Genomic DNA, 11,860 nt, shown 5'->3' on the forward strand with positions numbered 1-11,860 from the left:
CCGGCGCCTGTAGTCCCAGCTACTTGGGAGGCGGAGCTTGCAGTGAGCCAAGATGGTGCCACTGCACTCCAGTCTGGGCAACAGAGCAAGATTCTGTCTCAAAAAAAAAAAAGAGGGGGGTATAATGAAATGAATCATACTTTAAAATATACTGTTTTATTCAAGTGAGGTAAAAAAAAATTTTTTTTTTTTTAGGCAGTCTCTGTCACCCAGAGTGAACTGCAATAGCATGATCAAAGCTCACTGCAGCCTCTACCTCCCAGGCTCAAGAAATCCTCCCACCTCAGCCTCCCAAGTAGCTGAGACTACAGGCACATACCACCACACCCAGCTATATATTTTTGTATTTTTTGTAGAGGTGGGGTCTCACTGTGTTGCCCAGGCTGGTCTCAAATTCCTGGACTTAAGTGATCTGCACACATCGGCTTCCCAGAGTGCTAAGACTACAAGCGTGAGCCACTGTGCCCGGCCCAAAATAATTTTATTTAATGAGATGAAAACTTTCTGTGCTTATTAAAATAGGAATCTATCGAACTATGTTTCATTGTTGAAATGTTTGGTTTGAGCATTGGTTCTGAGGTTCAGATGCTTGGCTTTAATGGCTTTCATTGCTGGAAAAGCATTTCACTAAGATGTAGATCCCAGTAGGAGAAGCACTTTATTGGTTGCATGGAGGTTCTGATTACTCATGGCATTTACTGTAGTCAATCCCATGAAGTTGTCAGCTCCTCAAAGAATCCTTGTCTGACTCACCTCTTTCTCCTCCGCATGCATATGCATGCTCCCCTGCCGTGTGTGCATGCACGTTACACTGAACTTCCATTATGCTGTACTTGATTTGCCCCAATATGTAACTCTGTTGGTAGAATGCACTCCTTGAAGGCAAGGACCAAGCCTTATTCGGCTCATATGTGCATTCTTGACTTAGGAAAACTAGAGGTTCTTGGATTCCCTTAGTGAAAGGAAAGAAAGTCCACTGAATCTACCTGAGCTTTGATTTTGTTGAACTTTATTGATTCTCAGGGGTTCCAGCATAAACCCCTGAGATTTAAGGGATTCCGTCTTAAAATCAGTGTCTTTCTGGACCTTCTGTATGTCATTTGGGTCTATGGGTGGGGAGGACCAGAATCTTTGACAACTGGAAGACACAGATGGCCTGGAAGCCCATGGTCCTGTGGTCCCTCGCTGAGCATTTGCGAATAGTCAAGTGTCCGGGCCTTTTACCTCAAGAGTGCTGGGGATTTATAGTCTCACCATTGTTGTTTTGTTTTGTTTTGTTTTGTTTTTTTGAGACAGAATGTCACTCTTATTGCCCAGGCTGGAGTGCAATGGCGTGATCTCAGCTCACCGAAATCACTGCCTCCTGGGTTCAAGCTGTTCTGCCTCAGCCTCTTGAGTAACTGGGATTACAGGCATGCACCACCATGCCTGGCTAATTTTGTATTTTTAGTAGAGATGGGGTTTCCCCTGTTGGTCAGGCTGGTCTCAAACTCCCAACCGCAGGTGATCCACCCGCCTCGGCCTCCCAAAGTGCTGGGATTACAGGCGTGAGCCACCGCGCCCGGCCCAGTCTCACCATTTTTTGAGGTGACAGAACAGAGGGCTGAAATTTCTGAAGCTACTTCTGGATTGACCACAGCCTAATGCCCTGTGGCATGTCAGTGACTTCTCTCCCCTAGAGAGTTAGTTGACAGGTTTCACTGGAGGAACCATTTTAAAAGTAAGGGAGCAGTTTGTACTGTATTCTGCTTCTGAGACAAGGGTGGATGGAAGTCAGCAACTGAAATCTAGCGCGCACAGGGACGGACACCTTCCAGGTGGCTTTGCAAGGAAGGCAAGGAAACAAACACAGAACCTGGTGACTGGCTTGTGGGCTCAGATTTTCTTTTGGATTCTTTACCAACAGACCCAAAGGTCTCAAGATTATTATCACTTGCTGGGCTTGGAGGAGGTGATGGCCGGATACATTTGTCTACTAGTTCTTGAGAAAGCTGTGTTTATGTGAAGAAATTTCAGCTCCCTGATAAGGTCATCTGGAATTGAATTTAATCTTCTGCTTTATTCATTAATCATTATCCAGGCAGCAGAAAATGAATAAAGGAAGACTGAAGTGTTTATGTTGTAAAGTGAAGACCTCATGAACAGTCAAAACACTTTAATGTATTTTGAGGACCAAAGGGCATCATAAACTTAAACAGCAACCTCCCTGATGACATGAAGAACGTGGCCTGGCGGCTGTTTGTTAACAAGCTACCCAACATGCATGCTCTTCCCCACTGAGAGGGCGGGAGCTGCCTGCCTGCTTGTTGTATTTGGGATGATGGTAAACTCCGCGGTTTCCACCAATCGGAAAGGCACAAGGTGATAGAAAGTGTGGTCCCGCTCGATGGCCACGATACACTGTTCTTCTTGTTTTGAGGTTACTTGTCAAAGTGTACTTTGCCTTCCAAAATGGTCCTTTGGGGCTTTCTTGTAAACCACAGATTGAAGAATGTGGTTATCATGTTAAACATGCAAGATGCTGGACACAGTGGCTCACGCCTGTAATCCCAGCACTTTGTTTGTTTGTGACTGAATCTTGCTCTGTCACCCAGGCTGGAGTGTAGTGGCACGATCTCGGCTCACTGCAACCTCCACCTCCTGGGTTCAAGCAATTCTCCTGTCTCAGCTTCCGGAGTAGCTGGGATTACAGACGCCCGCCACCATGCCCAGCTAATTTTCGTATTTTTAGTAGAGACGAGGTTTCACCATGTTGCCCAGGCTGATCTTGAACTCCTGACCTCAGGTAATCCGCCCCACTCGGCCTTCCAAAGTGCTGGAATTACAGGCATGAGCACTGGTAGTCCCAGCTACCCAGGAGGCTGAGGTGGGAGATCGCTTGAGCCCAGGACATGGAGGTTGCAGTGAGCCGAGATCTCACTCCAGCCTGGGTGACAGAGCGCGACCCTGACTCAAAAAAAATAAAGAAAAGAAAAGAAAAAACGTTCAAGAGCATTTCTTCCTAATATGCGTAAGCATTTGTTGAGTTTAGGAGCAAAGCCTATCTGTGCCTGAGAGGAGGGAACTACAATTTAGTAAAATTTATACTTCTTAGAAGAGAGAGTACATTTTAAAGACACTACACAGAGAGAGCTCCAAGTGTTAAACTCCGCAGCCTGCTATTTGCTTGCCTTATTTTAATTGTAGGTTTCGTATCTAGCTACATAGTCTTGTCTTTTTTTTTTTTTTTTTTTTTTTTTCAGACAGTCTTGCTCTGTTGCCCAAGCTGGAGTGCAGTGGTGCGATCTCTGCTCACTCACTGCAACCTCTGCCTCCCTGCGTCAAGGAATTCTGCCTCAGCCTCACAGGGATTGCCTCAGCTGGGATTATAGGCATGTGCCACCATGCCCGGCTAATTTTTGTATTTTTAGTAGACACAGGGTTTCACCCGTGTTGGCCAGGCTGGTCTCGAACTTCTTACCTCAGGTGATCCCTCCGCCTCGGCCTCCCAAAGTGCCACATAGTCTTTTCAAAAGACGTTTCAGCTATGTTCTCCCGGGGCCCTTGGGCTCTTCAGTAAGAAGCGCCCTGGCTGAAAACCCACACGTTCACCTACAGAAGAAGCACTGTGATGTAGAGGGTGAGCAAGGCAGAGGGCCTCACAGTGGCCCTCACACACACCTGGCTCCAGCTTGGCCAGGCCATTTTGCCCTTGTGGGCCTGTGCCTCACTTCAAAAATGGGGTTTCTTCCCTTATGAAGAAGACCCATGAATTAATAACGGAATTGCCAGGAATGCTAAAAACTGTCTAAATGCCATGTATTGTTTTCAAGCTGTTACTCCTGGAAGGGGCTGGGTTGGCACTGTTTTAGAGGTTAGGAGCCAAACATCAGCTCATCTATTCTCCAGCTGTTGTTTATCCTCCAGCTTCCTGCAATAGTCAGGCACAAGGTCTTAGAAAAATGGGTTTGTGCTACTGTATGTTTTGGTGGGCAATAGGCACACTAATATGTATCACCTTTGTTTACTGAATGGGATGCAGGTGGGGGACCAGAGCACTTCCGCATCCCTCGGAAACAGTGGCATTTAAATGTAGTATGTCCCTTCAGTTCCTCTCTGCCCCACCCACCCCAGCCCATTGATTGAGCCTTTTTTTTTTTTTGAGATGGAGTCTGGCTCTGTTGCCCAGGCTAAAGTGCCGTGGTGTGATCTCTGCCCACTGCAACCTCCACCTCCCAGGTTCGAGTGATTCTCCTGCATCAGCCTCCCAAGTAGCTGGGATTACAGTCACCAGCCACCACGCCTGGCTAATTTTTGTATTTTTAGTAGAGATGGGGTTTCGCCATGTTGGCTAGGCTGGTCTCGAACTTCTCACCTCAAATGATTTGCCTGCCTTGGCCTCCCAAAGTGTGGGATTATAGGCGTGAGCCACTGTGCCCAGCCTGATTGAGCCTTTTTACGACATCCCACCAAAAGGATCAGGTTCTGAGCTCCCTCAGCAGTCTGTTCCATTTGTCTCCCTTTTTAAGTTCTTTTTATTAGATATTACACATATAGTATAAAATTCAGAATGTACAAAAGGGCCAGGCACAGCAGCTCGTCTCCACACCTGCCAGTCGTACTTCCTTCCTTGCTCTCAAGTCAGTCCCCTTGTCTTCCTGTCCTTGCCCACCACCCTGGTCTGGGCATTGGTGGCCTCTTCCCGAGTGGCTTTACTAGCTCCTGTCTTTTGCACGTTCACTCTTTCCTCCCTCCAGTGTTTTCCACCCAGAATGATTTTTTTAAAAAGATATACCTGATTCTGTTACTTCCATACTTGGCACCTTTTGGTGGCTTCCTAGTGCTCATAGGATAAAGAACAAACTGCTCCTCATGCCCTTCAAGGCCTTGCCTGGTCAGGTGCTTGCAGGCCTCCAGGGCCGTTCTCACTGTCTGCAGTCCAGCCATAGGAACTGAACATGTCCGGCTTTGCCTGCCAGAGTCTTCTCTTGCTGTCCATTGTCTGGAGTGTTGATCTCTTTTCGCTGCCCCATCTAATTGTTGTTAACTCGTCTTTTGGATCTCAGGCTTCACTTCCTCAAGCCTTCACTGTCTCCCCAGACTAACTGACAGCACTGTCACTATAACTTATTAGTGTTATAATTTCGGCTTTCGCCTGTGATCATTGGATTAACATTTCTTTAAATTATTCGTATTGATGTGGGATAGTTTCTGGACATATGAAAGCATTTTATAAACTATAAAGGATCCTAGAATAAAGGTGGTGATTCTTTAGCATGCATGTTTATATATGAAGTGAAACTTTTTTTTTTTTTGAGACGGAGACTCTTTTGCCCAGGCTGGAGGGCAGTGGCGCTATCTTGGCTCACTGCAAGCTCCGTCTCCCGGGTTCACACCATTCTCCTGCCTCAGCCTCCCGAGTATCTGGGACTACAGGTACCCGCCACCAAGCCCGGCTAATTTATTTATTTATTTATTTATTTATTATTTTTAGCAGAAATGGGATTTCAGTTAGCCAGGATGGTCTCAATCTCCTGACCTCGTGATCTGCCCATTTCAGACTCCTAAAGTGCTGGGTTTACAGGCATGAGCCACTGTGCCCAGTCTGAAGTGAAACTTTTAAGTGTGACATCCATGCTGATGAGCGATGGGCAGCGGAGGAAAGTCTCCCTTAGGAGCCCCTGATGAACTGAAGTAGGCTATTCTTCAATCCAGTAGAAGCGCATTTTGGATGCCAGCATGTGGGCACAAGGATTTTGCAGAGATTAACAAGATCCAGACAGGCCCTTCCAAGCAGCTCGTGCTACTGTGTTTTAAAAACCCACGATTGCCCAAGATCCGTCTCCTTTGGTTTTTTCACATGGCCCAGAGCATTTTAGAAAAAGCCTTATGCAAATTAGGTGATGGGAGCAATACTTCCTTTTGATCTAGGGAGAGAAATTTTTCCTTGTGCATCCTTCTAATGATTCTTACCACTCCCCTCACCTTCCCCAACTCTTTCTCTTTTTTTAAGGGACAGGGTCTCACTGTGTTGCCCAGGCTGGTCTCAAACTCCTGACCTGCCACAGCCTCCCAAAGTGCTGGTACTACAGACGTGAGTCACCTGGCCCTGCCACCTCTTACCTCTTCTATTAAAAGATGTCTTTAGAAGTATCCCCCCTGAAAAGGAGAGGCATCCTGAGATAATTCAAGCCAAGTAAAGCTCATTTCATATCCCTTTTGTTGAACAGGAACTTCTGTGGTGTCCACTCACCAGGAGTTGTCTTTGTGTCTGTCCTTTATCCCCAGGAAACCTGTAGGAAGTGTCAGGGACTCTGGAAAGAACATAATGGCCTCACCTGTGAAGAGCTGGCTGAAAAAGATGACATCAAGTACCGTACCTCTATGTGAGTAACAGAATTCAGAGGGGCTATGGGCTGATTCTCAACTTCCCCATTAACCTGCTTTTTGGCAGAGAGGGCACACTACTGTGGGAAGAACACGCTTGAGCCACCCAAGTCTGGAGTGATCTTGGGGAAGTGACCTAACCCCGAGCCTCTGCTTCCTCATCTCTGCAGCCTCATGGAGTTATTTCAGTAGACAAATTAACATATAAATGCCTGGCACATGTGAATTCAATAAACGATGGTCCCCCCTTTTCCTTATTTTCTAAATAAGCGAGTAGCATGTTTTAATTAGCTTAGACTGCACTGATGTTGCTTATGTCTGTGTTACAGTATACTGTTGGTCTGAGACCTAAGTAGAATTGCCCACCTCCAGAATACAAAATGATACACCTATGCTAATAATAACCATTACTTGTATAGTCCTCTCTACGTGGCTGAGCACGTTACAGATATTCACTTTTTAAAATGCAGGCCGGGTGCTGTGGCTCACGCCTGTAATCCCAGCACTTTGGGAGGCCGAGGCTGGTGGATCACAAGGTCAGGAGATCGAGACCATCCTGGCCAACATGGCGAAACCCCATCTCTACTAAAAGTACAAAAATTAGGCCGGGCGCGGTGGCTCAAGCCTGTAATCCCAGCACTTTGGGAGGCCGAGACGGGCGGATCACGAGGTCAGGAGATCGAGACCATCCTGGCTAACACGGTAAAACCCCGTCTCTACTACAAAAATACAAAAAAACTGGCCGGGCGAGGTGGCGGGCGCCTGTAGTCCCAGCTACTTGGGAGGCTGAGGCAGGAGAATGGCGTGAACCCGGGAGGCGGAGCTTGCAGTGAGCTGAGATCTGCCACTGCACTCCAGCCTGGGTGACAGAGTGAGACTCTGTCTCAAGAGAAAAAAAAAAAAAAAAAGTACAAAAATTAGCTGAGTGGTGGCACTTGCCTGTAATCCCAGCTACTTGGAAGGCTGAGGCAGGAGAATTACTTGAACCCAGGAGGTGGAGGTTGCAGTGAGCCAAGATCGTGCTACTGCACTCCAGCCGGGCAACAGAGTGAGACTCTGTCTCAAAAAAAAAAAAAAAAAAAAATGCAATGACTAAAGTACTACTGAAATCTCTTTCTCTCTCTCGTAACAATCTAGACTTGCCACGCAGCTGAGGGTGCATATCTGTCTCCTGATGTTATTCAGAGATTGTCTCACAGCCAGGCGTGGTAGCTCAGGCCTATAATCCTGGCATTTTGGGAGGCCAAGCAGGCGGATCGCTTGAGCTCACGAATTTGAGACCAGCCTGGGCAACATGACAAAACCTCATCTCTACAAAAAATAAAAAAGTAAAATTATCCAGAAGTGGTAGGCACGCACTTGTAGTCCCAGCTACTCAGGAGGCTGAGGCAAGAGAATTGCTTGAACCAGGGAGGCAGAGGTTGCAGTGAGCCAAGATCGCACCTCTGCACTCCAGCCTGGGCGACAGAGGGAAACTCTATCTCAAAAAAGAAAAAAAGAGAGATTGTCTAACTGCTTTACCCTTCCCTGAGGGTGGTGTTCTCATCTGCATGATTATAACTAGATTGTGGCCACATTTACACTCAAACCTAAAGAAAGTGGGAAATAGGTAAGTTGCCAAGTAGGCAGCTTTTCTTGATGTTGTGAGTGATACAGTAATTATATACGTATATCTCACTTCGGCTCGTACCACATTGGTCTAGATTATCACATGGGCAAGGCAGGCACCATATATAGCCTGTAGTTGGGTGACTTTATGTCCAGTTTAAATATAATGGATATGGAAGGAGTTTGGTACTCAGAAAATGAAGTCGGCAATGGCAATTTGGACAGTTTCCCAAGTATGCAGCACAGGTGGATACCATTATCCTTCTCTTACAGATGAGGCAACTGAGCCCATGTGATTTGCCCTTGGTTGTACCGTTAAGGACCTTGAGATGGGGAGGTTACCTGGATTATCCGAGTAGACCCAGTCTAATTACAAATCCTTAAAAGCAGAGAGCCCTTAGTATGGGATGAAGAGTCAGACAAGTGTAAGAAGGACTTGACCGCCCCTCGTTACTGGCTTTGAAGATAGATGAAGGTGGCCATGAGCCAAGGATTGAGGCAGCCTATAGAAGTTAGGAACAACCCTCAGCTGACAGCCACCAACCCAGCTCACAGGCGTGAGCCACCAACCCTGTAGGACCCTGGTCCTACCACCTCAACTGAATTCTACAAACGACTGAATTCTGCAAACAACCCAAATGAGCAGCAAAGATACTTTCTCCTCAGGTCTCCAGGAAGGAATGCAGCCCTGTGGTCAGGCATCTGAACTGCTCCAGGACTCAACAGCAGGCTGTGAGATGTTTCTTGGAAGGAGAATCACTTACAACGCACAGCCTTCATTCTGAGTGTCCTGTCCATTCCTGTCACTGGGTCCCACTCAGCATATTGGTCTGCCACACATAGCCCATAACTGGGTCCTGTTTAAACCTGGCAGCCTTTTAAATCAGCAGTAAGTGGATAAGAGCAGAACATCCAAATGTGATACATGTTGATTCCAAAAATCAAAAACAGCCTCCCAAATGTTGGGCTTCTTCCTTAGTGATAGAGGATGCTTCTATCATGAGTCTAGCTTTGGAAGGGATATCATGATACACATGCCTGACCTCCAGACCACCAGAACTTCATAGGGATTACACATTCCTACATTCAAGGGATATCTCTCTCACCTTCTGGCATTCATGTAGCATATTAATACATCCTACCATACTTGCTACTTTCTGTTCACCAGGTTCTATCTGCATGTGTCGTTCAGGTGGTAGAACAGTGTGTTATCCTGTTGGATGATAGATAATCAAGGTCCTCACTGGCTGCTGGTGTTCTCTGATTATTGAACAGACAGGAAAAGCATTTTCCAAATCAGTCACGGCATACCAGTTGCCAGGGCTGTTTGTTTGTTCTGGTGAGAAACAACATCTGGAACAGCAGCCACATCTAGTCAGCATCTTTTGAGGCTTAGAGTACACTGTCCTCCAAGAGCCATTCTTCTGTACAAGCCAAATGAAAAGTAAAAAGAGACATGAGAGAATCATCGCCTCTGCATCTTACAAGTCTTTGATGGTGGTGCTAGTCTTGAAGATGCCCAAAGGAATCTGGTAGTATGTTTTCTTTAGAGAGAGGGTGTTCCAGGGGCTTCAACTTGCCTTATCATACAGCCCCACTGGGACCAAAGAGCCACAGAGTCCTGCCAAATGTCAGAACTTTTTTTTCCCCCATTGAGACAGAGTCTTATTCTGTCATCCAGGCTGGAATGCATTGGCACAATCACAGCTCACCTCAGCCTTGACCCCCCAAGCTTGAGTGATCCTCCCTCCCTCTCTTTCTTTCTTTTCTTCTTTTTTTTTTAGACAGAGTCTCCCTCTGTCAACTAGGTTGGAGTGCCTTGGCTCACTGTGACCTCCGCCTCCCGGGTCAAGCGATTCTCCTGCCTCAGCCTCCCAAGTAGCTGGGATTACAGGCGCCTGCCACCTCGCCCAGCTGATTTTTGAATTTTTAGTAGAGACAGGGTTTTACCTTGTTGGCCATGGTTGGCCAGGCTGGTCTCGATTCCTGACCTCAAGTGATCCCACCGCCTCAGCCTCCCAAAGTGCTGGGATTACAGGTGTGAGCCACCGCGCCCGCCCGGCCGTCCGTTTCTTATTTTTAAACTGCTATAGTACTTTCAAGCAAATCCAAATCCCTGACAGCATGTCATTTCTCCCATAAAAATTTTTCTTCTATAGCGCTTACCTTTATGACCACCAATAATACTAAAATTAAAATTTTAAGTCTTTAATATCTCGTACTAATTTCACAGTTCTGCTAATTATCTCAAATTAGCTTTACATGTGTACTGCAGTTAGTTTGTTCAGGTTAGGATCAAACGAGATTCATTGCATTTGATAATTATTTCTCTTAAGTCTCTTTTAATGAGGATACTCTCTCTTCCCGACACACTGTGTTATGCCATTCACTTACTGAAAAAAGTAAGGATAATTGGCCTGTAGAATGTCTTCTAGAGTTGGCTGGTTTCCCATGGTATTATTTAACTTGTTCTTCTGTCTCCTGCATTTTCTTTTTTTTTTTTTTTTTTTTTCTTTTTGAGATGAAGTCTTGCTCTGTCACCCAGGCTGGAGTGCAGTGGCGCTATCTCGGCTCACTGCAAGCTCCACCTCCCAGGTTCATGCCTCAGCCTCCTGAGTAGCTGGGACTACAGATATGTGCCATGTGTGCCACCATACCCGACTAATTTTTTGCATTTTTAGTAGAGATGGGGTTTCACCATGGTAGCCAGGATGGTCTCGATCTTCAGACCTCATGATCTACCCTCCTCTGCCTCCTAAAGTGCTGGGATTACAGACGTGAGCTGCCACGCCTGGCCCCGCTTTTTATTTTTATTTTTATTTTTTTTCTTTTGAGATGGAGTCTCGCCCTGTCACCCAGGCTGGAGTGCAGTGGCAGTGGTGAGATCTCAGCTCACTGCAACCTCCGCCTCTGGCCTCAAGCAATTCTCATGCCTCAGCCTCCCGAGTAGCTGGGATTATAAGCATGTACCACCATGCTTGGCTAATTTACAAAAATAACTTTTAAAAGTCACTAAACAATCACAAACCTTACAAAAAGCAACCTGATTTCTAGGCTCTTCTCATAGTATAATATTCAAAATATCCAGTTTTCAACAATAATTTATAAAGCAAACAGGAAAGTATGGCCCATTCACAGGGAAAAAAGTAGTTGATAGAAACCATCTCTGAGGACACATTGGGTGTACTAGACAAATGCTTTGAATCAACTGTCTTAAATATGCTCAGAAAGCCAGGTGAAACCATGAGCAAAGAACTAAAGGAAACCAGGAGCACAGTGTATGAACAAGTAGAGAGTATAGATAGAAATTAAGAAACTTGGCTCAAGCCTGTAATCCCAGCACTTTGGGAGGCCGAGACGGGTGGATCACGAGGTCAGGAGATCGAGACCATCCTGGCTAACACGGTGAAACCCCATCTCTACTAAAAAATACAAAAAACGGCCGGGCGCAGTGGCTCAAGCCTGTAATCCCAGCACTTTGGGAGGCCGAGACGGGTGGATCACGAGGTCAGAAGATCGAGACCATCCTGGCGAACACGGTGAAACCCCGTCTCTACTAAAAAATACAAAAAACTGGGCCGGGCGCGGTGGCTCAAGCCTGTAATCCCAGCACTTTGGGAGGCCGAGACGGGCGGATCACGAGGTCAGGAGATCGAGACCACCCTGGCTAACACAGTGAAACCCCGTCTCTATTAAGAAATACAAAAAACTAGCCGGGCGAGGTGGCGGGCACCTGTAGTCCCAGCTACTCGGGAGGCTGAGGCCGGAGAATGGCGTGAACCCGGGAGGCGGAGCTTGCAGTGAGCTGAGATCCCGCCACTGCACTCCAGCCTGGGCGGCAGAGCGAGACTCCGTCTCAAAAAAAAAAAAAAATACAAAAAACTAG

General features: G+C 46.6%; 1 protein-coding gene across 6 annotated transcripts in view; it reads left to right on the forward strand.

The window, feature by feature from the left end:
• RNF216 (ring finger protein 216) overlaps positions 1 to 11,860 on the forward strand; it is a 161,449-nt gene that overhangs the window by 121,632 nt on the left and 27,957 nt on the right. For 5 of the 6 annotated variants that reach the window (XM_009202556.3, XM_031664921.1, XM_003895685.4 and 2 more), the window contains one exon: positions 6,268 to 6,365. In XM_009202556.3, the coding sequence (XP_009200820.1) occupies positions 6,268 to 6,365 (98 nt within the window). Of the gene's footprint in view, positions 1 to 6,267; positions 6,370 to 11,860 lie in introns of those variants that run through there. The other variant, XM_021935626.1, reaches the window with a different exon arrangement.

This window comes from Papio anubis, chromosome 4 (assembly GCF_008728515.1).
Source record: "Papio anubis isolate 15944 chromosome 4, Panubis1.0, whole genome shotgun sequence".
Classification (NCBI taxonomy): Eukaryota; Metazoa; Chordata; class Mammalia; order Primates; family Cercopithecidae; genus Papio; species Papio anubis.